The sequence below is a fragment of the Peromyscus californicus genome, unplaced genomic scaffold (assembly GCF_007827085.1).
Source record: "Peromyscus californicus insignis strain IS unplaced genomic scaffold, ASM782708v3 Scaffold_4__1_contigs__length_199733344, whole genome shotgun sequence".
Classification (NCBI taxonomy): Eukaryota; Metazoa; Chordata; class Mammalia; order Rodentia; family Cricetidae; genus Peromyscus; species Peromyscus californicus.
Genome location: NW_026294562.1, coordinates 92,871,515 through 92,898,452, shown reverse-complemented (window position 1 = coordinate 92,898,452; position 26,938 = coordinate 92,871,515). Strand labels below are relative to the sequence as shown.

At 50.5% G+C, this 26,938-nt stretch overlaps 1 protein-coding gene across 6 annotated transcripts in view; it reads left to right on the top strand.

The window, feature by feature from the left end:
• Ampd3 (adenosine monophosphate deaminase 3) overlaps nt 1-26,938 on the top strand; it is a 49,004-nt gene that overhangs the window by 10,113 nt on the left and 11,953 nt on the right. For all 6 annotated transcript variants that reach the window (XM_052714683.1, XM_052714685.1, XM_052714681.1 and 3 more), the window contains exons 2-7: nt 591-816; nt 12,877-13,081; nt 15,428-15,587; nt 17,952-18,171; nt 20,158-20,287; nt 25,402-25,596. In XM_052714683.1, the coding sequence (XP_052570643.1) occupies nt 596-816; nt 12,877-13,081; nt 15,428-15,587; nt 17,952-18,171; nt 20,158-20,287; nt 25,402-25,596 (1,131 nt within the window). In that variant the 5' untranslated portion in view covers nt 591-595. The remainder of the gene's footprint in view (nt 1-590; nt 817-12,876; nt 13,082-15,427; nt 15,588-17,951; nt 18,172-20,157; nt 20,288-25,401; nt 25,597-26,938) is intronic.

Genomic DNA, 26,938 nt, shown 5'->3' with positions numbered 1-26,938 from the left:
TTGTTGTATTTGCTGTGTCCCATTAGATAGTTCTGGAAGGTTGGGGGGAACTTGGGATTTTGGTCTCAGAGTCCTTCTTTTCAGCACAAGGCCTTATTTCTTGCATGAAGAGTACTCCTGGGTATCTCCAGACTCTACGGAAGCTCACAGTTAGCCCTGAGCTTGGGCCTTCCCTCTTGGAGGAGCAGGTGTGAACTGGGGTGGTGCTGTGGCGGTGGTGGCCCCTGGCAGACTGGAGAAGGGTTGTTCCGAGCCCTCTCTTGAGCCCCTCAGTTTTGGAAGTGAAGTTAGGAGGGTGGGACTGCCCATTCCCACAGGTTGGAGAAACAGAGGAGCCTAGATGATTAGTCCGTTCTTTGATTTCTGACATTTGCTGCTTATGAAATGTGAGCCGCCCTGGGTGCTTCACACCCACTTACTTATGAAACTAATTTTGCAATCTGGTCTGCTGGGCTTGCTCTGGGAACCCATCTCCATATCCACAGCTGACTCAAGGACCAGGCCTGGGGTCAGTGGCCTTCTGTTCTTCACTCCGGGGACTCGGGACATCCACAAAGCCAGGAAGGCTCACACTTGTTCTTTCTTTTCAGCCGAGATGCCTCGCCAGTTCCCCAAGTTGAACATGTCCGATTTGGACGAGCAGGTCCGGCTGTTGGCAGAGAAGGTGTTCGCTAAGGTGCTCCGAGAAGAGGACAGCAAAGATGTTATGTCCCTGTTCACTGTCCCCGAGGACTGTCCCATCGGGCAGAAGGAAGCCAAGGAGAGAGAGCTCCAGAAGGAGCTGGCAGAGCAGAAGTCTGTGGAGACGGCAAAAAGGTTTGTTCCCATGACCCAGCTTTCATGTGCGTTGAGTTGTGACCTGAGTTGGGACATCTGAGGGAGATGACATGTCCCCAGGTCTCTGGTGCTTTCTTAACCAAGGCCACTTAACTCACAGCTATTTATTGAAGGATGCCTTGCTGCCTCTGCCTGCTTGAAAAGATCAAAAGCCACTGTTCTGCTGATTGTGCATGTTCATGTGCATGCAAGTACATGTGTCGGGGGTACACAGGCATGTGTGGGCACTTACATGTGGAGGTCAGAGGTCAGCTTCAGGTGCTGTTCCTCAGAAATGTCTACCTTGTTTTGTATTGGAAGATTTATTTTATTTTTAATTTTTAATTTTAAATTATGTGTAGGCATGTGTGTCTATGTGTGGGTATATACATGTTTGAGTGTGCCTGTCGGATCCCCTGGAACTACAGGTGGTTGTGAGCTGCCTAAAGTGGCGTTTGGCCCTCTGGAAGAGCAGTATGAACTTTTAACTGCTGAACTATCTCTTCAGCCCTAACATCTTATTCGTGTGTGTGTGTGTGAAGCCCTCTGAATGAGCAGTGCAAGATTTTAAGTGCTGGAACATCCCTCCGACCTGCACCTTGTTTTTGGGGTCTCTCACTGCGACCTGGGCCTCTCTGGCTAAGCTAGACTGGCTGACCTGTGAACTGCCTCCCGTGTGCTGGAATTATAAACAGATAACACCAGGCCCAGCTCTTTATGTGGGTCCTGGGGACAGAGCTCAGAACTTCATGATTGTGCCGTGCGCACTTTACCACCTGAGCCCTCTCCCAGGCTCCCCTGCTGCTGCCATGGCAACAGATTATAGGTGGAGCACACACCATTTTCACATGGCATTTCCCTCTTTGGGAACTTAGGTAAAACACTAGTGTTACTTGTTTTCATTTTCTGTTAACATGCTTCACTGTTTGCCAAGCATGCATTGGGACTGCAGGTGTCCCAGTGGACACTATAGATAAAGTTTCTGCCCCATGGAGCTTACACTGGGCGGGGACAAGAATTAAGTAACTGTATAAATTAGTACAAGAATGACAAGTTATGATAAGGACTGGACTAGTCTGAGTCTAACCAGAAAACAGAAACCACCCAAATACTGGAAATAGAATTACTGTGTAAGGAATTGGTTATATGGCTCCCGAAGATCTGAGAATACGAACGGGAGAGATTTACCAGAGGTGACATGCAGTAGAGGGCAGTCACCACCTCTAGGTGAGACCGACAATAGAAAGATGTGCTGTGGCTGCATCTGGGGCTGGGGTCACCTGGGGAAGCTGGACCAGGCAGCGGCTGAGAGCTGTCTCCAGGGCTGAGAGGAAGGTCAGGATTCTGTCCCCAGCTTTACCCTTCCTGGACCTTCTGTGTTCTCACAGTATCTGCTGTTGGCCCAATCTCATTCAGAAGCCACATGACACCCTGGGAAAGAGATGAGGGACGTAGACGAGATTGAAGACAAAGGGGCCTAAGAGTGGTACAAGTGCTATGATGTAGATGAATAAGGAAGTGTGTGTGTGTGTGTGTGTGTGTGTGTGTGTGTGTGTGTGTGTGTGTGGTAGGGATGGGGTGCAAATGAGAATGAAAGTGCACTATTGGAAGATGTGGTAGTCGAGGGTGGTTTTAGTTGACATTTCAAGTCTAGCTGTGGTTTGGCATGTGGCAGCCTGACAGGCAGACAAGTTAACCAGAGTCATGGGCCCTCACACCTCCCAGGAAGCCCATTTAATCAGAGGGAGCGGCCCTCTGCCTGTGGCTGGAGATGAGCGGGGACCCATCAGGCTAGCCTGTACTCCTAATAAACAGTATGGGTCTCAGGTAAGAGCAATGGGGAAGTTCTCACTTTCTTATTTTCTTAGGCAAGGAGAATTATAGAGGAACAAGGCATCCAGGAGTCTCTAGCGGGGCTGTTAGCCGGGTCCCTGTCTGCCCTGCACCCTGCAGACTTCAGCAGCTAAGAATGCCTTGGACCTTAGAACCTCATTGAACACTGCTCCGGGACAGACCTCACAAGGTCTTCATTTTACTTTTTTAACTTTTGTTTTTAAGGTAAGGTCTCATGTAGCCGAGGCTGGCTGTGAACTCTTGATCCTCCTGCCTCTACCTCCTAAGTTCTGATGTTACAGGCATGAGCCACCATGCTTGGTTTATATGGTGCTGGGAAAGGAACCCAGGGTTTTATGCATGCGAGGCAAGCCTTCTACCAGCTGAGACTGAGCCATATCCCTAACACAGAGGTCCTCCCCTTTGAAAACAAGCCCCACTTCCTTTTTTTTCTTGGCAGGATAGGATTTTGGCATTTCCTTGGAAGAATGAAGCTGATATTTGTATAGAGAAGCAGAGGCAGAGCTTGGCCATCTGTAAGATCAGTCTCTTTCCTCAGATGTGCCTTGAGCCCTTGAAGGATGTGGTCATCGCTAGCAACTGAGTGCCATCCTTGTGTCGGGAGGTAGCTGGCTCCAGACCTACTGCCATGTTCATAAGAGTCAGACTATGGTGTCCCTTGTCTACACTGCCCTGGCATCACAAGGACTGGCCTCGGGGCTGAATGCTCGGCAGGGCCTTCTGTGCGCTGTGAATAGGGCATTCTGGGCCTTCCTAATGAAAGCAGGAGTCCCTGGCATTTGGAATTACCAAGAATAATAAGTGTCTGAGGCAAGTTTCCATAGACATCTTCAGAGGGAGCCTGTACTTTCCCATCAGAGCCCAGGCCCAGAGCAAAATGGAAGCTTTGTTACTCTTGATCCAAATGGCTCTCTATGGTCTCCAGAGAGTTGGCCGCAAACTCTCCAGAAATGTATTCTGTCTTTTCCTGCTAGGTGGAAGTTTCCTGGTTTGTCTCCATTTGATTCCCTGGCTTGGGAACTGTATCTGCCTCTCACTTCCCAGGGTCCAGTCTAGGCCTTAGCCAGGTTGGAGACCAGTAGGTGTCAGCAAAGAAGAGGTGTCCTGCCTCCCCATTGCCACCATGCATGTGACAGCTGGGTTCTGCCACTCACTAGCATGCTCTGTGACTCAGAGCAAAATTAGAAACCTCTCTGGGCCTCAGGTTCTTCCCCATCTAAAGGGGGGTGGTGGGGGATAATGGGCAGTCTTTATGGGGCATTTTGAAGAATGATGGAATTAGCATATGTAAAGGGCTTAGGCTTCCTGCTCCTGAGATTGGCGGCAAGAGCACCCACTGCCATTGGATGCTGACAGTGAGTCCAGTCCTAGGCCCCCCACTTTTCCATCCCTCCCTTCCTTCTCATATTAAGCCTGGAGTGGGTACTCTTGGAGTTGAATCGACTTGCACAGGGACACAGTAGTGATGGGACATGTCCTGTGATCTCACACTGTGGCCAGGACACTGTCCTGCCCTCTGAAGTGACCCCTGATGCTGCTCCCCGGGATGTAGCTGCTGCTCCTGAGTGACATGTAGAGGAAATCCAGCCAGAGCTTCATTTCTGAAAGATACCTGGACCCTTGACTGTTTGTCAGATGTCCCAGGGATCCCCCGGGGCTGAGTACACTCACGTGAGGTTTGTCTCTTTACTTCACTGCTCACTGGAGGAGCCTCTGTGTAGCCATTCAGATACCAACATCTCCAGGGACGGTACTGTCCCAGCTCCTTGTCCATCAGTGATCCCTCCCGATATTCTGAGCTAAGTGGTGACAAGGAGTCTTGGGACCAGACACAGACCTGACGGCAGCAGCAGGTCTCCAGATCCCCAATCTGTGAGTCTGTATTTCTAGCTGAGACACAAAATGGGTCTTCTAGTTTGGGACACACCCCTCCCCGTACTCCGTCTGCTCCGAATGCCGTGGTGCTTGCAGAAGGCTCTTCTTACGGCACCATATTTTCTTCTCTTATTTAGACAAAACAAAACACCTACAACTCTCTTTAAATCTAATATAGAGGCACAAGCCAGAAGCTGAGCTGTGAGCAGGAAAGATGAGCACCTGGCCCTTGGTACCCTGCCGTATAGGATTGCCAGCTCTTGGAACAGGGCAGGGCTTAGACACAGCCGGGTGGAGCTGAGGACCAACTCAAGGCTGCTAGTTTTGTAGGTCGGGCCCAGATCTGTAAGACCACTCCTTGAGGGCTGTCTGCCTCTGACAACAGCTAGGTTTCTGCTAGGCAGGTGGATGAGGGTCTGAAGGACGGAGGGCGGGCTGCCTTTGAAAGTAAAGTCTGGAGGCGAACCCAGACTGGGGGGCCCTGGAGTTGCCGGAGGGTCTTGTGTCCCTGTGAGGCTCCCTCGTGTTTCTTAGCATGTAGAAGGCACAGCTTACAGAAAGCATTAGAAAAACCAGAATTGTTAAACATGCAGGCTTTTTTCTTCAAGGGAAGGACATGACTGACGCCTGTTCAACCGGAAGGACAGGGTGGATGTTGTCTAACAACCTGGTGATCTTTTGCCATTCTCTGGAGCCAGCCTTCCTGAATCCCCCAAATCCTGAGCATTGTGCAGGCCCTGATCCTGAACTTTGTCTCTCAGTAAATGGAACCCATCCTTACGAAAGAGGCCCCAGGTCCTCGGCCTTCTCAATTAATTGAACACATCTTTAAACTCTTCCTCCCTAGGCCCCGATGCCTGAGCACTTTCTCAGTCAGTAAAACTCATCCTTATGCCAAAGGTCACAGGTGCCTTGCTACAAAGACATACTTTCCAAGGAAGTTTCGATGTAGCCACTCCTGAAGCTTTGTTGTGGTAATTGTCATGAGGAGACATTCCCCCAAATCTTACTGGGTTTAAATGTGTCAAAACAAACAAACAAATAAATAAACTGCTTGGTCCGACTCTAGAAGTTTTTGGCCTAGCCCCGGCTAAGGTGCTGACCGGAGTTCAATCTTAACTCTCCTGACCCCAACACTAACGGAGTTCCTGTCCTACTAATGCGTGTGTTGGAACTCAGCCAACTTTGAGAACACCATGGAAAATGCTCTGAGTAACCCGTGGGCATACCAGAGTGCCTGCATCTCTCCTGTCTCTTTCTGCCGTTCCCTCTTCCTTTTCTTTTACAGCTGTGCTGAGATCACTCATGGGCCATACAGTCCACCCGCCTACCGTGTGCGAAGTTCACCGGCTTTTAGTGTATTGACTCACATGTCACCAGTGTTGTGATCAGTTTGAGAATATATTATTATTATTTAAATTTTTAATTTAATTCATTAACTTTGCTTATTTGAGACAGGGCTTTGCTCTGTATCCCTGGCTGGTCTGGTACTCATTATGCAGCCCAGGCTGACCTCAAACTCCTGACAGTCCTTCTACCTCAGCGTGCCTCAGCGTCCCCTGCTGGAATTACAGGCGCACCCTGCAAAGCCTAGCTTTAATTATGTGTTTGTGTGTGTGTACATATATACATAAACAATATAATGAATGTATATGATTGAAAGAGAGAGGAATGTCTTGCTATGAGACCGATCCTGGCCTTGGGCCCATGGTCCGCCTGTCTTAGCCTTTTGGGTATGGGGATTACAGATATGTACCACCATGTCCAGGGCTTGAACTTTGTGATCATTCCCAGAAGAAACCCGATGCCCTTGACCTGTCACTTCTTAGATACTCCTACCTCTGATCTTGTCTCCTTATTTTAGGACATGTTCTGATAAGTATATCTATCTTGCTTTTCAGTACCATGGTAGATTTGAACAAGAAAACTAGCCAGGTGGATCTCTGTGAGTTCAAGGCCAGCCTGGTCTATAGAGCGAGTTCCAGGACAGGCACCAAAACTCCACAGAGAAACCCTGTCCCGGAAAAAAAAAAAAAAAAAAAGAAAGAAAAAAAAAAAGAAAATTAGGAACGTGTTTTTTGTGGTCTGAGCCTGTTTCTTGGTTCGTAACAAGAATATGATCGAAGGACCTGCTTCAGGAGAATTAACCGATTAAATGGACTAACACCCGTGACAGGCGAGCACAGTGCTGGGAGCATCTCCTTGCATTTGTTCTTGTTTGTCTGGCAGTCAGCAGGGAGAAAGGAGACAACAATTACAAAGAGTAAATACAAGCATTGGAAGCCTAGAAGTCTAGGGACACAGCGTCTCTGAGATCGTGACTGGATAACATGAGGATGGCCTGAGTCAGCCGGGGAGAATTTCAAATAATGTCCCGAGTGCTCTGACCAAGAGCTCGGGATTTAGGGATTTCATCGAGGAATGCCTCGGACAATTATTTTTAAAGAGTCAGGATATAAAGGGGGCAGACTTGGGGGAAGCATCTGGCTGTTTAGAACAGCTGCTCCCTGAGAATGTTTTGAGTAAAATCGATAAATGGTATTTGTTATGAATTGAGCGGAGTATAGCTGAAGTGCCATTAAATTATCTTGTTTTATGAATCTTACTAAACCAGAGTGCATAACTCTTTTTTTTTAGATTCATAGTTATCGACAAAGCTTTATTTGAAACATCCAATTCATCTGCTTTTACAGTGAAGAGTAGAGATTGTAACATTAACTATAAAGGGCAGTAAAAAGGGGCTGGGGAGATGGCGCCATTTTAAAGCGCCTGCTGTACAAGTGTGAGGTCCTGAGTTTGACCCTCAGCACCTACATAAAGAAAGTGGGCATGATTGTATGCACCTACAATTGCACCTCTGCAGGGGTGGAGGCAGGAGGATCCCTGGCTTTGCTGGCCAGCCAGCCTAGCTGAATTGGTAGCTCCAGGTTCAGTGAGAGACCCTGTCTCAAAAGCTTAGGTGGAGAACCATTAAGAAAGACAACTGATGTTGACCTCTGGCCTTCACATACATACCCACAAACATGTGCATACCTACCTCACACATGTACATACACACGAGCATGCATGTACATACTTACAAAGTAAATAAATTGCAGTAAGGACTGTGCTTTTCTCTGACCACTGGGGTCTTTCAGGAAGAAAGACAGCTGGGCAGGGCTGGGGAAAGTGTGATGAGGCCAGGGGAAGGGTGTGGAGGCAAATGGGGTCTGACCTTGGTCAGGCTGGGAAAGGACGAAAAAAGAAGCCTTCTGGTGATCAAGAGGGACCTAAGACAAATAAGGAAGGAGGGCTTGCGAGTCTCTGCAGCTCATGGGCTTCTGGATGTGGAAGAGTTGCACCCTCCTAGTCAGGCTGCGGGTCACCTGGCCATGTCCACAGAACGAGCAACCTCCGCCCCTGTTCCCTACACATTGTCTGTAGGCACGCCTCAGGGCAGTTAGCACGCAGGGTGCCCCATCGCCAGCTGTTTCCATGTCCTCCCCACGTAGGCTGGGATCTCTGGTGTCAGGTGGACAGCATGTGCCAGCTCTTCAGCGGCTCCTCTCCTTACACAGGGGTCTCATTTCCATGTGGAGCAGTTCGGTAACCACGATAAGCCACCAGAGCAGCCGAGTCTGTGGAAGTGCAGAGACCTGGCCCACGCCCTGGCGAGCACAGCGTGCTTGCTATTAACCATTCTTTGCTGGTTGCTGCCTCCAGCTTTAGTCTTGCTTTTCATCTGGAGTGGAGGGACCACTGGGATGAACTAGTATGCTGCGGGATGAACCCCCAAAACCTGCCATTCTGAAGAGCCACCCCCCTCTGCCCCTGTTGCTCCATTGTTCCCATGCCCAGTCTGGATTAGGTGTCTCCTCTGGGATCCCAAAATACCCCATGACATGACCACATTGCATGTTCAACATCTGTCCAACTTTCCGGCCCATCTCTGTGATCCTAGTGAGCCTGTGGAATCTGGGGCTATATTTGATGTACCTGTCATTACCCAGGACCTGGCCCTCAGAGGTTTATAAAGTGGGGTCACAAGTGGCCCCTTGCTTCACTGTGCATTTCTGAGAGCTTGGGGGAGAGTCTTGTTTTGGCTCTTCTGCTTCCCTAGCGGGCCTTGGACAGACACACAAGAGCAGAGGCTTCAGGAGGCTCTGAGAAGACCCTCCATGCTAACCTCTGGACTTGGATGTGAATCAGATGTTATGGAAGGCTTTGGGGGAACGGGCCGAGTAGGAGTGGGAACATGGTGGACGGCAGGGATAGCCAAGGAAGGGCTGTAGCGTAGGTGGGGACACTGGACTGGTACCAGGAGAGAACACACCAGCTTACCTTATTGTAAGAAGCTCCCTGTGGCCCGTGAAGATGAAGCTGCTGCCAAGCCCAGGCCTCAGGCTCGGTATGGAATTGGTGCCTTCACAGTGGCAAACCCTGCCAGCGCCTTGGCAAGCAGGCGAATTCTGCCGGGTGGTTGGAGGAAGATGGAACAGGCCAGCTGTGCCAGAGTGAGCTGGCTAACCCTGGTGTCCTAGAGGCTAGCACAAGGTGTGACAGGTGGGCTGTGGACAGACGGTTGAGTCCCTGGTGACGAAGTGTTTTATATCAGTGGCAACAGGTCACACTTTGTTCGACTCCGTGAGTGTTTGTGCTGGCCTGGCCAGGGACAGGTGTTTGGTAAATGTTTACTAAATGATGCTTCACTCAGGAATGTAGGGCTGGGCGCATAAGTCTGTCAGGTCTTCCGGCCAGAGGCCTTCTGGTTCTCTAAGTCTGCTGAAGCTTCTGGTACTTCTGGGTGACTTTTTATTATTGTGACACCTGCAGGGCTCATACAGCCTTGTGAGGGAAAGAGTTTGTGTATGGTATATGTGCACACACCCACATATGCACACGTCTGCATACTAGTATACTAGTCTATGGTCTACTGTAGGCAGAACTAATCAATCAATTGATTAATCTTGTGTGTGTGTGTGTGTGTGTGTGTGTGTGTGTGTGTGTGTGTGTGTGCGCGCGCACACACACATGTAGAGGCCAGAGGTCTTTGTCAGATGTCTTTCTCTGTGGCTCTCTGCCTTATTTCTTTTAGACACTATCACTGACCCTAAAGGTAGCCATTCCATCTAGACTCACCAGTTGGCCTGCAAACCCTCAGAATTCTCCTGTTTCTGCCTTCCAGGGCTGGGACAGGCATGTGTCACCAACTCCCAGATTGTATGAGGGTTCTGGGATCTGAACTCAGGTCTTCATGATTGTGTGGCAGTCACTCTACCCTTGGGCCATCTCTCCATACCCCATAGGCAGAATTTTTTAAACGTCTCTCTCTGCCAAGATGCTGTGCTCTGATCTCCAGACTCTGTGTGTATAAGCTGTCACTCTTGTGATTACCCTGCAGGAAAGGTGTCACCTGACATTAAGGTGGGGAGGGAGGTTGTCAGTGGACCAGATCTAATTACAAAGGCTGTCAAAACAACACTTGTCCAGGCTAAGAACAGAGGGGGAAGTCAGAGAGACTGGGAACACAGAACACTCAGGAGTTTCTTGACTGAAGACAGAGGGCCCTCCTCAAGGATCAGAGTGCTGTCTGTAGGGGCCAAGGTGACCTCTGGCCAAGTCACCAGGGAACTGGGGATCTCAGTCTTCACAGTCATGCAGAACTGAATTCTGCCAACAATCTGGCTGATCTTAGAAGAGAATTCTTTCCGGAGAGCTCAGTGCAGCCGATGTCTGTTTTGGCCTTTGGATGGCCCAAGCTTGGAGCTCTGCCAATCCCAGCTGACCTTCTCACCAGCAGAACTGGGGAGTCACAAGTAGGCATTGGTTCAAGTCACCAAGTCTGTGGTGATTTGTTACACAGCAATAGACAATTTAATTTCTGCTTCCAGATGCCAACTCAGTGATTAGCTGATGGTGACTCCATCCCCCACCCTGCCCCTCTCCAGGATGGTAGCCCTGAAGAGGTGACCCAGCCATTTTAAACTACCCTTGGACTTTTAAATGTGAGCTCTCAGGCTGTGAATGTTTTTGTATGACAGTCTGTCTCATGTAGCCCAGGCTGTCCTTGAACTCTCTGAATATCACACGATGTCCTTTAATTCTGATCGTTCTATCTCTACCCACTGATTGTTTCGATTACAGGTGTGTGTGTGTGTGTGTGTGTGTGTGTGTGTGTGTGTGTGTGTGTGATCATGCCTGATTTATGTGGTAGTGGGGATCAAACTCAGGACTTTAATGAATTCTAGGAAAGCACCCTACCAACTGAGCCATATCCCCACCCTTGTGCGATGGTCTGGCTAGAGCCACAGTGAATATGGGCAAGAGGAGAGTTCTCTGGGTACCAGCTGGTGGGTACCGGCTTCCTCAATGGAACAGATATATTCATTCCTTTTGGGGCATTCATAGAAGAAGACTAATAGATTCTTGACTTAGGCAGTCTTCCAGATTTTTTTTTTTAACCTTTCTTACCTGTTGCTCACCTGAGAAGTTACCCATTGCTTCTTCTTGGTTGGGCTAGACCCCAGGCTAGACTGAGGCATAAGGGGATAATGTTGGTGTGCAGATGAAACAGTGATTGGCAGGCATGGGTGTGACACGGAAACTGGAGTCTCATGGGATGAGCTGAGTCGAGTCAAGATGTCCAAACGATGTCCTTAGGGGAACCTCTGTGCTTAGGGTGCATCTAACAGCCAGGACTGGCTGACTGGCCCACACTGGCATCTGTCCTCCTTGGTGCAGGGTGTTGGCTAAGTTCCAGATGAAGGACAGCAGGCCAGGGGAAACCTGGGGTGGGGTTTCCAGAGTTTCTGGTTGAGGTTCCTGAGGCAGCCTGGTTTGTCAGCCATGAGAGCCCCGGGAAGGTACCTCCTGAGAAGGGGCAAGTTCCATCTCTCAGTTGTAAGCAGCCTTGTCTCAGGGAGGCGGGAATACAGGTCCTTAGGGTAGACAAGTGAGAGCCAGAGAGGCCCGTGGCAAGCAGGAAGGGTGAACTGGGTTCTGGAAGGTTGGGCAGGGAGGAGACCTGGACAATGCCAGCTGGAAGCTGACTGCTTCTGGGTGAGCATGGGCCCACTTGGGATGGACTGATTTACCACGCCCAGTGTCACCAGGGATGTCTTAGTTACTTTTCTACTGCTGTGAAGAGACACCATGACCAAGACAACTTACAGAAGAAATCGTTTAATTGGGGACTTGCTTACGGTTTCAGAGGGTGAGTCCAGCTGCTGCTGCTGGCATTATCCCAGTGCTGAGTAATTCCTTCCTGAGGATCCCAGGCCTTGGAGTGATGTCAACTGAAACATTTTTGATTTTGTTAACAAAGGAAGTCATCACAAATCAGACTTACCATGAACTTGCAGCATTTTAAACCAGCCTTGAGGATTTGTCTTTCGGTGCCGGAACTAGAGGTCTAGGGTCCAGGCCTCACACTGGTGCTGGTCAATTCCTCTCCTATAGCAGAGACACATGCAGATCTGTACCAGCTCCAGCTGCTGCCAGGGCGGCAAACGCCAGGCTTGAGGAAGGAGAAGCTGCCTAATGGCTGGAGAAAGCAGCTGCCATGCTGTGTGAGTTTGTGTAAGGCCGCTCTGTCTCTAACCAAGGAGGTTGACAGATTGATTACTCCCATCCCTTCTGGTTCCTGTGTCCAGATTTGTAACTAAAATACAATGTTGTGTCTTTGTGTCCCTGTCCATAATCTTCCTGGAGATTTCCTTTGTCAGGGCTTAGGGTTCGGCTTATTTGAAGAGAGTGTGCTGCCCACACCATGGGGAATGCCTCTCTGACCCAGTGTCACCTCCATGTCCATGCACTGTGGTAGTGGAGCCCCTGTAGTGTGGTCTGTGTCTGTCTGTCTGTCTGTTCCCTGTCGCATTGACCCAGTGTTATGTGCCGTGAGTCCCCAAAACTCCACCCACAGCAGTGAGGCATGACCATAGGCACAGTGTCTGGAAGGCTGGATCGAGGAAGTCATAAGCAACCAGAACCTTGTGTGTGTGCAGGTGCGGGAGTGGAGGCCAGAGGTCGATGTTGGCCTCTGTTGAGCTCCACCTTAGTTTTTGAGACAGTCTCTTCACCAAACCTGAAGCTCTCTGTTTCAACTAAATTGACTGACCAGAGAGATGTCCCGCCCCCCGGCTCCGGGGTCCACTTGTGCTGGGTCACCCACGCCCGCAGTGATGTCCTCGTGCTTGTGCAGCAAGTGCTTTATCACTGAGCATCTCCCTAGCCCACCAGAAGCTTCTTAATGGTACCCAGCACCAGCGGTTGACGGCAGCGGCATTTTCTGCCTCCTGAGACTCTCCCTGTCAGCAGCTGATGTCTCCCCTGTCCCTTGTTCTTGGCTCTTAGAAAGAAGAGTTTCAAGATGATCCGGTCGCAGTCTCTGTCCCTGCAGATGCCAACACAACAAGACTGGAAGGGCCCTCCAACTGTCAGTCCGGCCGTGTCTCCTGTAACCCCTCTGGTCCCCGGAGCCACTTCCAAGCCTGGGCCAGCACCCTATGCCATGCCCGAGTATCAGCGGGTCACTATCAGTGGAGATTACTGTGCGGGGGTAAGGTCATACCCACCCTTGAAGGCTGGCCCAGTGTGTGTGTCTGGGAGGTGGTGGAAGAGGGCCCCTAGTGGAGACTCTGGGGTGTGGGCATGTCTCAGGAGCTGCCCCATCTTGGTGTGCAAGACCAAAGGCTTCAGGCTGGCATGCTGTGGCTGTGGCTGTGCTCAGTCAGTTCTGTGTGTTCCCCAGCCCAGAAATCTGCCCTCTGAGAAGGGTACCAACATTCCTCAACATTCCCGATGTCCATGGAGACTGTGTGATGGTATTGACTGGTGTAAAATTAGCTCTTACAAGCTTAGGTCAAATCTTTAAATATAGGCTAGAAATCCCTCAACCAGCAAGAGAGGCGTTTGATGAGAAAATGAATAAACTTTTTCTATTCAACAATCCCCTTAGAGATGATTCTATATTAATTTATGAAAGAACTCCCTTGTTCTTCTTTAGGAGTGCATAGCATTTCATTGTGTGGTTGTACCACATGCATATTGACTTCCTGGAGATGGGCATGCAGATGGGAACTAATGCAGTTCTTTTGTGGCCAGGCTGCTGCTCTGCCAGCTCCTGGCTTTCAGCTTTAGCCTCCTGGCCAGGGCTTGGTGTCCACCTCACGCATGTGGGCAGAGGATAGAAGTGGGCTGCATGCATGCTGAATGAAACATGTGAGCTTGCACGGTTACCTCCCTTCTTCCTTCCCTCTGTGCATGTCTAGAGAGGCTCACTGACCTTGCTGAGCCTGGTACCCAGAAGGCCTGGGGCTAGCCACTGGGCCTGCGGGGCCCACAAGCTTGGCTAATGGCTGCTCCTTCCCGGGGACCCTGCCCTTTCTCTGAGCTCCTTGGTTACCTCCTGAGGCCCTTGTCAGGCAGAGTCCTTTGGTTTTTCTGTGGGTGGGGACATGGCTTTGTCTTAGCATGTGTCTGCTGTCCTGTCCCTGTGGCTGCTCTGAGGCCAGTCCCCTGGAAGGTGCAGAGAGGAATGAACACACCCTTGTGTGGGGATTTGAGACAGAAAGGGAGTTGCTTCCACTTTAGAAAGCAAGGAGTCAGATTTGGGGAAATGAATGAGAAAAACGTATGTTGACTGCTTCTCTCTGGTGACAGAGTAGGACAAGGGAGACCGGAGGGTTTGTACCCATGGTACTTTATTTATCTACCCGAAGGGCATCTGAAGCAATTAGGAGAAATGTGAATATCAGGGTCTTGGAAGACAGGTGCACAGATATCTGTAGATTCACAACATTTCAGTCAAACCAATGATGCTACGAGGCAGAGGAGGAAAATTCCAGGCCCAGCTTTCCTCAGTCTGCTCCTCCAGCTTCCTGCACCTCGCCGTTGGTGTCCCCTCCCTCCTGTCATGCCTGTCCATCTGCATCTCATCAAGCAAATACAGACCTTGGTGACATTCATCCTCACTGAGTGACTAGGGTGATGGAGGCTGGGAAGGCGACCAGAGATCTCACAGGTCTCTGAGTGTGAGGAGAGCATCCTGGGGCTTTGTGGATCAGTCAGATCAGGGTCTGAAGTTGGACTTTGTAATCTCCTGGCAGTGATGGATCCTTTCTGGGCCTAGTTTCCCCAGTTAAGAAACAAAATGAAACCTATGGAACATCTAGTGCTAAAATGTGACTAAGAGCCCCGCTGACCTGATGAGTCAGGTGGTTGCCAGATTGACTGACAGCTCAGGGTTGGCAGAGCAGCAGCCTGAGAACATAGATGTTTTGCTTTTAGCATCTGGGGATTCATGGAGTTTCTCAGCGGAAAATGATGGTGGTTATCCTTACCAGGGACAGGCCCCAGGCTCTGTATGCTGGGTGCAGTCACAGGTTTCTGGTTCAATCAGGATCCTTGGATCAGTCTGGGGTGTGCAGGCTGAATACCCATCTCCCTTCTAGCAGCCCTATCTCTCTTCCTGTGTCTCCTGTGTCAGGGTCTCAGAATGCAGAACCTGGCTGTACTTCCAGTCTTGATTTATTACAAAAAGGACATAGAGCAAGTCAGCAAAGGAGAGGGACATGCAGGGTGAGGTCTGGGGGATATCCAGTGGGTCCCTCCCAGTGAGGCACCAACACCTAGTGTCCATCAGGGAAGCTCATTAGAGACTTGGTTTTCCTCACACATCTGCATAGCACATCCTCAGTTCCAGACTCTTGGAAGGAACTCAGGTACCCAGCATAAATCCTAGTGTTTGTGTAAACAGATCACACCCAGTGAGCCCCTCTTATCAGTCAGATGGGAACTGTCCTGAAATCCAGGTTCATGGGGGCCAGGCTCGCACAGGGCCTCTCCAAGCACAGCTGTCTCTGGCTTGTGGGCAGACCCTCTCTTGCATGCCTTCTTGCTGCAGATCACTGTAGAAGACTATGAACAGGCTGCCAAGAGTCTGGCCAAGGCCCTGATGATCAGGGAGAAGTATGCACGGCTTGCCTACCACCGTTTCCCACGGACCACAGCCCAGTACCTGGCTCATCAGGGGGAAAGTGCACCTTTGGAAGAGGGTCTCCCAGGTATGGATTCTTGGGAGCAAGTGGGATCCGATGTGTGGGCCTGACTCAGGAGTTGGTTGGGGCTTTTTGTTGGCTGCGTATTTTTCTACCAGTGGTGTTTTTTTTGGTGGGACTCTTGATGTGTTTGAAACAGTACAATCAAATGGCAGCGCAGGATGGGTTGTGTGGGATTAGATACAGTGCCCATGTGCCCTGGGCAGAGCAAGCAGACTGTGAAGTGAAACACACTTGTATTCGTATCCGGATCTTGCCAATTTCTTGGACCTTGAGCAAACTGCATCCCTAAATTTCAGTTTTGCGGTCTGAAAAAGGGAATGCCAGCAAAAGCTGTCTCCCTGGGTAAGGCTGTGTGAATGTGTGTGTGGAGTGCTTAGTACAGATCTGGCATCTAGAATGTTCCATAAATGGCAGTCACATTTATGCTACAAATTTAGGGAAGGGGGATGAGAAAGGACACTTCCTGATGTAGTGAGGGACCCAGGAGCAGCAGAGGCTGGAAATGAAGTCACTAAAACAAGGGCATGGGGACCGTCACCCTTGAAATCCAAGGATGGGGATCAGAAGAGGAGCTGGGGATTGCATCCAGGCCAGAACCCTGGCCACCTTGGGGTAACGGGTGCTAGGTTGTCTCTGTTTCTGGCCCAGTCTGTGCTGAGTATCCATTACCACCAGGGAGGGGCCTGGGTAAATCTCAGCCTTCCCAGGGCTATTTCCTTGTCTGTCTGAGGGACAGGACCCCAGTATTGGAGGGGCCAGGCGGGAATGACTGTCAGATGTGTGCTTTGTATGGCAGAAGGCCCTTGTGTCGTGGGCTTGAGTGTGGTAAGGTGGCACAGTCTCTGGGTGGACGGGCTGTGGCTTCACACAGGCCTTTCCTACTCTCTTGCACCTTACACAATACTAGCACTATCTAGAGGTTCTTGGGCTGGCCTCCTGCTGTGTCTGATGGGTCATTAGCATCCTGCTCTGCTGTGTTCTGCTTTCTCTGTGGCCATCACAGCTCAGGGTCAGCCTGTTCCAGAGTCTGAGGCAGGACACCCTGCCCTGGACCCCGAGTGCTTCTTCCAATCAGGAGCCAAGGTTCCTCCTGCCTGGCAGGCAGCCGGCCTGCAAAGGTGCTGGCTGACTTGCTGTGTTTATTCCCTGGCCGGAGACAGCTGATTAGGAGCCCCAGAACTCAGAGACTAATAACGCAGATGCTCTCGACAGCTGATGATTGTGTTCCCAGAAAACCAATTGGAAGCGGAAAATGTCCTAAGATGAAAAAGCATTTAATACATCCAACCTATGCTAACCATGCTCAGAATCTTTCTGTGAGCCTTCAGCAGGGCAAAATCATCAACTGCTTAGTAACAAAGTGCTGAATATCCCATGTAACTCATTGAGTATTATGCTGGCTGACAGACACACTTCTGCACAATCCTAAAGTCAAAAGAAAAACCATTAAATCGAGCCATTGGAAGCAAGGCCCTATGGGCACACCTGCTTATAAAGGATCTCCCTACCCACGCTTTTATACAGCCCTCACAGCAGCCTGCTGGGTAAGGGGTGTCTCAGGCGAAGAGTCAGATCTGAGAGGCAAAGGGGTTTTCTGAGTCTCACAACCAGGAAATAGTGGAGGTGTTTTACTGCTTGGGTTGGGCTGACTCAACCCAGTTCCCTGCTGGCAAGCAACTCCACCCTGGGCAGTTCCTGGGGATGCGGGGAATGGGGTGGGTAGGAGGGTGGGGTGTGTGGGGGGGTGGATGGAGGCAAGGGTCTGGTCGCTGCTCCTTTTGCTCTTTTGGGGGACAGGGTGGCTTCTGTCTAATTCCTTGTCTGCCTTGGGCTCAGAAAAAAAAATGTGGGAGGAGGGGGCAATTATTCCCCTCAGACATTCCCAATGTTGCCCATTCTCTCACTGGGAGAACACTCAGCCACTCTGTTCTAAAAACTCAAAATAAAATAAAACAAACATTCCTGGGAGCCAAGGAAGCCGAAGAAGGTGAAGTCCATTTTAATTAAGCTAAACATACACTTATGAACACATGCACACACACACACACACACACACACACACACACACACACACACACACGCGCGCGCGTGCGTGCGCACACACCACACACACATGCACTCGCGTGCACACACACACACCACACACACACACACACACACACACACACTGATGTGCCAGCCTCGGGATAGGGTTGCCCCTAGAGACTGGACTATAGCAGCTAACAACACAAATCAGTGCATCTTCTGATACCCAAGGTGTGAAGAACAATTATTCCACGCAGTGCTGAGGGTTATACAGACAAACAAACCCGGGAAGCTGACAGACTGCACAAGTGTCACTTGGCCACCACTCATCCTGTTTTGCAGACTTCCACCCTCCCCCACTGCCCCAAGAAGACCCTTATTGCCTGGATGATGCGCCCCCCAACCTGGGCTATCTGGTCCGCATGCAGGGAGGCATTCTTTTTGTATATGACAACCAGACGATGCTGGAACGCCAGGAGCCCCACAGCCTGCCCTACCCTGACCTGGAAACCTACATCGTGGACATGAGCCATATTCTGGCGCTCATCACCGATGGCCCCACGTAAGCCAGTCACCCCGACTCCCCCTTTCACTGTGTGGGTGCTGTGGGAAAGAGCGGCAGGCTTTGATGCATGCAAACCGTCCTGGATTTTCCTTTTGGGGATGGTACAGGCTTAGAGTTGTTACTGCTGGTCCCCGCTGCACACATATGTGCGGGAGCTTCTGTGTGCAGTGGCTACTTGTGTACCTTACATCAGCTGTCACCCTCTCCTCAGGCCAGGAAACACACAGAGAGCTGCCAGCCCGGGGCATGGGTGAGCCTGGAGGGAGCAATGAAGACTCACTCTTCAGCTCTTGGGCTTTCTGTGTTTTTGAAAGTAGCATGCAGGGAGCCTGGGGCCCTTTGTGTCCCCACCCATGCTCCAGGGCTTGGCTGGAGCTGACAGGGCAAGTGGCTCTCTTCCTGGCAGGGATATGAACTAACCAATGGTGAAGGAGTCTGGGAAAGTGAAGGGTCGCCACAGTGCCGTGTACCGCCTCTCTCAATCCTCCTGCCTTCTGGGGTTTGCTATGAGGGGTGTAGTCTCTGAGAAAAAAAAAAAGAGTAGGCCTGGGGAGGGTGGCCAGCTAGCTCTTGGCCCTCCCTGATCAGGCGCCGGAACTAAGACCCGGAGAGGAAGGGACAGCTTCTGGGAAGCCTTCCTTGGCCGCAGTGTGAGCAGTGACTCTTGTCTGCGAAGTTGTCAAGGAGAGTCCTTCTTGGGACAAACACTGGACAGAGTGCCATTAACCTTCCTTTCCTACCCTGAGACCCCTGTGCTCACCCCCGGGCTTGTCTCTGCAGTAGCCAATGACACTGCTGTGGGGTGGCATTAAAAATGTTATTATTGCCACTTATTATATGTATATGTGTATATCTGCATATGAGGAGCTCAGAAGCAGCCGTGTCCCCTGGAGCTGGCGTTACAGGCAGTTGGGTTTTGCATACTTGGAATCAAACTCAGGTCTTCTGCAAGGACAATATGTGCTCTTAACCACTGAGCCCTCTCTAGCTCCAAGAAGCTGCTCTTTGTGGAGGCCTAGGGGACTAGATAAGAAGGCAGCTGCTGTTTGGGAATGCTGAGGAAGCAGGATGGCATGAACTGTGGTCAATTCTGTGTGGTTGGGCAGCTTAGCTGGGTGTGGGAGACATCTGTAGCAGCGATGCTCACCTTTGCTGGCCAAGGAAAGCTCTCCCAGTGTCCCTCACCTGCCCCTCACTGAAAATGTCCTCTTCCTGCAGGAGTCTCAGAGTTGAGGAGCCCTCAGGTCTTGGGATCTAGGGACTGACTGTTGGTCATGGGTGGATGGCTGGTGCCTCTGCATTCCAAGGTAGCTGGGCTGTACAAATAGTTTAACTGCTTTATTGATATTCCGGACAATGAATTTTATCTTTAAAGGATTCGGGTGGCTGAGGAGAGGTGAGGAGACAGTAGGAGGGCTGCTCAGTCAGACACTGGCCTTATTACATGCACTTCAGTCTGGGGTGCTACCATCTCCACAGTCATGCACCAGGATGCTTATTCCTATGCTAACTGTCCAAACACATAAGACAACAAAAACCTGCACGGGGTCCCAGAGTTGGGGCTTTCCGTCCCTGTGTCTTTTTTTTTTTTTTTAAAGATTTATTCATTATGTATACAGTGTTCTGTCTGCATGTGTCCTTGCAGGCCAGAGGATGGTACCAGATTTCATTACAGGTGGTTGTGAGTCACCATGTGGTTGCTGGGAATTAAACTCAGGACCTCTGGAATAGCAGCCAGTGCTCTCAACCTCTGAGCCATCTCTCCAGCCCCCCGTCCCTGTGTCTTAACTGTCCCCTCACAGGCATGATGGCACACGCGTGCAGGCCAGGACTGAGGGAAGCTGGAAGCATCTCCGTTCTTCCTCCTCCATCCTATCAGGGGTCCACTACTTCCACCCAGGGGTCACTACTCTCTCTGGACGTTGCTAAACCGCTGTTGGATGCGACTTCTTACTGTGGTCTCTATCTCTCACCAACTTGTAGAAAAACCTATTGTCATCGGCGACTGAACTTTCTGGAATCCAAGTTCAGCCTTCATGAGATGTTAAACGAGATGTCAGAGTTCAAGGAATTGAAGAGTAACCCCCACAGAGACTTCTATAATGTGAGAAAGGTACGTCACGGCCAGTGTTCAAGCTACTCACCTGGGTCTGTTTAGGGCCAGAGCTGGGTGAGCATCAGGTCTCCTGGCTGGTCAGGTTTCTTGGCCAGAGGAGCCTGGTATGATGAGATGTGCATGTGCAGAAGGAAGACTGGCGAGCTGGGTCTTCAGATAGCACGGTACCACTCTAGATCTGTGGTGGGATGCCTCTGCTGGTGCGCGGCTCTTTCTCCAGCATCGGAACATAGCCTGCTGACTGGTCCGAACAGTTAAGCACTGGTGTTTTTAGGGAAGTGGATGTGTTAGAGTCATCACGGAGGAAAAGCTGTCAGGATGTCTTTGGACTAGGAGGTGGCGGGTTAAAGTGAGTCACGGAGCTGCTCCTGTCTCTGCCCCTCTTCTACCTATGGAATGGCTGAGTGTCTCTGGCACCTTCTGCCTACAGAGGTGGCAGCAAGGACAGGTGCGCGTGTGTGTGTGTGTGTGTGTGTGTGTGTGTGTGTGTGTGTGTGTGTGTGTGTGAAGGATCCTGGCCTGGAGACTTTACACTTTCTTCCAGGTAAGTAAGACCCACTGAGACGTGTTGAGCATGGCGGATGGAGAGCAAGTCACTTCCTGCTGATAAGAGGTCCCAGAGACAAGTGCTGTGATGGGGTGGGAAGTGGCTTTCAAGGAAAGGTCAGAGCTGAGCAGTGACAGTGGCATTCCTGTGGAGGGAGCAGCACATGCCAGCAGATGTCAGGAGGGAGGAGAGGAAGGAGAGAGGGCAAGCAGGTGGGGCTGGAACTTAGGTGACAGCCCGGTGGGAAGGTTCTGAACTATGGAAGCCGATGGGCTTCTTAAGAATACCAGAAGTCTCAGAGTGGACCAAGAGGCTTCAGAAGTGAGAATAAGCCTCATGGGTTAAGACAGGCTTCTATCATGGATGCTGGGGCAGAGGTGAAAGGTCATGGTTAGACCACGTACCTAGACACAATAGCCACTGTGTTCAGTCAGGTGGTGCCTCAGTTACTCTAAGAACTCGGCACATACCTGGCAGGCCAGTGAAACACCTCACCAAGTCCAGCACAGGCTGCCCTCCGCAGGTGTGAGTGCTCTGGGCCTGTCTCCTGATGCTTGGGGCCAGGGCGGCCTAGCTGACTGTGCTTCTGATATGGTTCTGTAGCCATCCCTGGACTACCCTTCACTATCCCTGGGCTGCTCCTTGGCCATGATGTGGGAGAGTGTCTTGGTATGAGACTGTCGGGGGAGCACAGAGATATTCTTGGGGTTCCCTGGCAGTCTGGGGTTGATCCTGCTCTATGACACAACAGTCTGGTTTGGGGCACCTTGGTTAGTTCATAAACATGAGTCCAAAGCTGCTGAGTTAGGCCTGTGCTTGTTCCTCCAGGGTGGGAGAGCTGGCCTGCTGGGTGCTGGATGCTTTATTACCCTCCTCAGAACCTGTGTCCTAGGGACAAGACTGGGATTTTTAAAATCCACAGTTATTGGGAAGGGCATCCTATTTCTGTGGTGGCTGTCAGGTCCAGGACCAGGCTCTGAAGGCAGGAGCCTGGGGCATGGCATGTGTCTGTGTGGGTGGTAGGAATGAGTTATGACACTGTGAGCCCCAACTGGAAGGACCCTGTAACTGAGACACATGTTTTCTGCCCAGTGCTTAGAAAGAGGGACTGTGTTTGCTACTTGCAGGTTGGGTATTAGATGCAAATGGGCATTGTCCACTTTGGTTAAAGTGTCACATCAGGGACACCATAGGTATCATCTGGGCCAAGCCTGACCAGTGGGGATCGGCTCCCTGAAGCTATTCAAGCTTAAAGAAAAAAGTGTTATTGATTACTCATGTCTGCATGGTTGTGGGAATAGCCATTGTTAGCTCAGGTCCCTGATATCAACCAGTCCTGTGTTGAAATGTTACTGTTTGTGTGAACCTGGATCTCATGTGACCATAGAGTATTCATGTAGATTTTTCTGGTGAATGGAAGACACTAATCTCCAATAAAGACCTTTTTTACTTATTCCTAATAGAGTCACCTTTGAGATTCTGAAACTTGGACTGGGTGACTGCTGGATGGTCCAGCTGTTTTCATTCTCTATCCTGTGACTCATGGGAACCACAGCAGGCAGTGTGTATGGCTGGGAAACTGGAGTACATAGCTAAAATCGAAGAAGAATGTGTGGAGTCAAGCTGAGATAGTAGTTAGGCCACGCTGCACTGAGCAAAGCCAGGCTGATCTTGTTTAGTCTCAGCTCTGAAGTGCTGGAGCCTCAGCCCTGCTCTGTGTGATGCTTCCGGTTTCACAGCTTTGAGTTGTTTCTGTCTCTCTTGGAGGAGTGTCAGAAACTGATAGTAGGAAGGACCCTGATGAGTGAGCGATGTGTCCAACACCATGGGCTGGCTGGGATAATGTACACAGAGGTCCAGTAGATCAAATGTCTGATTGGCATGCCTTACAGATGACCAACCAGCTGTGGACAGCATTTCCTGGCTTGAGGTCAGTGCCTCCTCACCCCAGCCTTGGCAGAGAGCCCAGTCAGCTGCGGCTCCAGGGTACAGGCTGGTGCCTGGGAGCACCTCTTGGTCTTCTTGAGCTCACGCAAGGTGACCCAGCATGCCGATGAGACTTAGTTACCTCTTCCCTTAGCCTGATAGATGGAACATAGTAAAAAGAAGCGATAGAGGCGATAGGGCAATTGGAATTTTAGGGGTGCCCTTGTCTTAGTTAGGGTTTCTATAGCTGTGAAGAGACACCATGACCATGGCAACTCTTATAAAGGAAACCATTTAATTGGGTAGCTTGTAGTTTCAGAGGTTCAGCCCATTATCATAATGGTGGGACATAGCAGTGTGCAGGCAGACATGGTGCTGGAGAAGGAGCTGAGAGTTCTACATCTTTGATCTTCAGGCAACAGGAAGTAAACCAAGACACTGGGCGTGGATTGAGCATATATGAGACCTCAAAGCCCACCCCCACAGTGACACACTTTTTCCAACAAGGCAATACCTACTCCAACAAAGCCACACCTCCTAATAGTGCCACTCCCTGTGAGCTTATGGGGGCCAATTACATTCAAACCACCACAGCCCTCACCCTAAGATTAATGACAGTGTTTAAAGAAAAAGTCAGCTCCAGTTTGTGTGTACGGGGTTGGCAGAGTTGATAGAGAACAAGAGGAGAAGTTGCAAGGACCAGGAAAGAGAGTTCTGGTGACTGTGAGGTTGAGCACATCTGTTTGGAAGGTAGAACTGATGGGACTGGCTGGTACCCGGAGAAGGGGATGGACAGACTGAGCATCCCCCATTTTTTCATGGTGAACCTCTGAGTTCAGAATGTGCCATTTCTCAGACACGAAGGCCTGGGAGATGGTCAGGTTTGGGCTGCGGTCTGAGATGGAGAGTACAATTTTGGGGGTACATTACATTTGAGTTCCTCAAATAGAGATGTCAGACAGGCAACTAGTTAGCTCTGGAACTTTCAGCTGATGGTCCACATTTGGGAGTTGTTAGTGTAAAGAGAAAAGTTAAAGGCACAGATGGGCCTAGGGAGATGGTCGGTGGTTATGGCTCTTGGTGTTCTTGCAGAGGACTGAAGTTCAGTTCCCAGAATTCATGGAAGGCAGCTCACAACTATGTATAATTTCATCTCCAGGGGATCTAATGCCCTCTTCAGCACCCTCCTGCCAGGCCCCCCCTCTCTCAGTACCCCCTTCTCCCTAGGCCTCCTCTCTCTCTCCTCTCCCCTTCTTTCATACACATTGGAGCACAATCACATACACATACATAAAAATAATCTTTAAAGACACAAGTGTCCTAGGTCTAGGGTGAGGATGAGCTGTCACAGGAGACCAAGGAGAGGCCAGAGGTAAAGGGACAGCTTGCTGTCCCGGGAGTTTAGCATGCTGTGGAAGACCTGAGACATTCTTTTTTTTTTTTGGTTTTTTCGAGACAGGGTTTCTCTGTGTAGCTTTGCGCCTTTCCTGGGACTCACTTGGTAGCCCAGGCTGGCCTCGAACTCACAGAGATCCGCCTGGCTCTGCCTCCCGAGTGCTGGGATTAAAGGCGTGCGCCACCAACGCCCAGCCTGACCTGAGACATTCTACAAGGATGCTGAGATCCCACTGGGCTCCTTGCTGTCGCCTCCTTTGAGGAATCTGTTTCTACCAAGTGCAGGAGGACCCAACCTCTAGGTTCCTGTCTGTGAGTTAGAATTGGCTCTGAGGTCTGAGTCCACACGTTGGCTTAGAGTCAGGACATCTGTTGCTGTATGGGGCTTGGAATTCCTTGGTTGGGGTGAGGTAGAATTGACAGAGAAAGGTACGGTGGCCATCCTTTTACCTCTATTAGGGAGATTTCTTTGGGATTCCCAGATAAGTCAGTGGGAAGAGTAGAGTTTCAATGGTTTTATGAAACCATTGGAACTGATGGCACCGTGGGTTTATTCATCCACCATGATTCACCTGGTACTTTGGACCAATCCTTGGGGTAGGACTTGGATGCAGTGGACCTGGTCCCCATCCTTGAGGAGCTCCCAGGTAGATAGAAACATAGGAGAGGGGTCAGGAGGATGTGCCCATCAGTGTGGATGCTGTACTGAGTGCCCAGGCTGGGCCAGGGAGAGAGTGGATTAGTTGTGCCCAGGGCATCAGGATTGGCTTCCATGTGGAGGAAGCAGAATGAAACAGATGAACGTGGTGGGAAGAAGATGACCTGCCAGGCTGGGGAAGGGCATGGGCAGTGTGATGCAGCACAGAGTAGCTTGGTGCCTGAGAAGCCACACCCACATGTGATGGGGTGGTGGGAAGGGGAGAATTAAGGTTGCATGGAGCCTTGATTCCAGGATAAAGTTTGGGGCTTCCCCCCCCCCCCCCGAGGATGTGAGGGCCATTTGGGGACTTGTCAAGAAGGGAAAATATAAACCAAAACAAAAATATCTTAATGCTCTTTGGAGGTAAGCTGGGTGACAGGGCTGTAGGGAAGGAGATTAGCTCTGAGGCCTGGGGGAGGGGGATGGTGGGCACTGGCAACATCGCCCATGTAGTCTAAGACTCTGCTCCACATTGAGGGTTGCGGTTCTTTGGTCACTAGGGGAGGGGACCCCGCTCATTGGCCAGTGGGGGATGTGTTCCAGGTGGACACGCACATTCACGCAGCGGCCTGCATGAATCAGAAGCACTTGCTGCGCTTTATCAAGCACACGTACCAGACAGAGCCTGACAGAACTGTGGCCGAGAAGCTAGGTCGGAAGATCACTCTACGGCAGGTGTTCGACAGCCTGCACATGGACCCCTACGACCTCACCGTGGACTCGCTGGACGTCCATGCGGTGAGTGAACTTCGGCCCTGGCATCTCCAGCAGGGGGTGCTCTGCCCATAGAAGTCGCCATAGCTGTGCTTGGACAGTGGGTGGCTAGGGAATCATCTTCCTCTCCTTGTAGTCGAGGCTGTGGAAGGAATCTGGTGTTATTGAATAACAGGGCCGGGAACAAACATGGGTCGAAGGAAGACTATGGCGGCGTGAAGTCAGATGGTTCCAGGGTCTAATCGCACTTGGGAGTCTTGTGCCCGTGGGTGACTCACTTAAGCCTTTATTTTCTTGTCTATAAAATGGCGACTGTGGGGCTGGAGAGCTGGCCATTAAGAGCACTTACTGCTCTTGCAGAAGACAGGGATTCAGTTCTCAGAACCCATAGCTCACTATTGCCTATAACTACGGTTCCAGGAACCCCAGTGCCCTCTTCTGGCTTTTGCAGGCACTGCATGCACTTGGAACACATCCAGCCAAACAGGCATACGCACAGAAATAAAAAAATAAATTAAAATAAAAAAGATTTATAAAGTGACGACTATCATGAACCTTGCTAATTTTCAAAGTTGTTAAAATGCTGGCTGATGGTGCAGTTGCTGTGGAAACAGCATATGGTTCTTCAAAATGCAGAATCCCACAGTATTGTTGACTCCTACTCATACACTTGAAAACTTTGGAAACTGGGACATCAGCAGACACTTGCAAACTGGTGTCCATAGCAGCGTTACCTTCAGTAGTCAAAATGTAGAAAACAGCACAGTATCAAAGACAAGTAACACAATGTAACCGATACACACAGTGAGTACTGTTCAGACCTAAAAAGGCACAGTAAAAACTTCTTTTTTCTGATTCCATTTTCTGTGATGTGTGTGGCACATGTGTGTACATGTATGTAGAGGCCTGAGGTCGGTGCTGGGAATCATCCTGGATTGCTCTTCCACCTTGTTCTTTGAAGCAGGGTCTCTCAATCAAACTTAGAGCTCATCGACATGGCTAGTCTTAGCCAGCCTCTTGGGGGATCCCCTCTCTCTGCCTTCTGAGCCTGGAATTACAGGTGGGGCCACTACAGCCACCTGGCATTTATGTGGGCTTCTGGGGATCCGAACTCTGGTCCATAGTGTGTGCAGTAAGCATATTAGCTGCTGAGTCACCTTCCCTGATGCTAAATTTGTTATTTTTGACTGTTCAGTGGTCTTGTATGCTCTGTACGCCAGTTCTTCAGACCTCCAGGCACTTGATACTCTGCCACTGTCCTGTCCAAAGAGTCCTATGGCTGACTGAGGGGACATGATCCTGGCATTCAGGACTTCCTAGGTTTCATGCAGGAAATAACATAGAGCTGGGCATGGTGACAGATGCC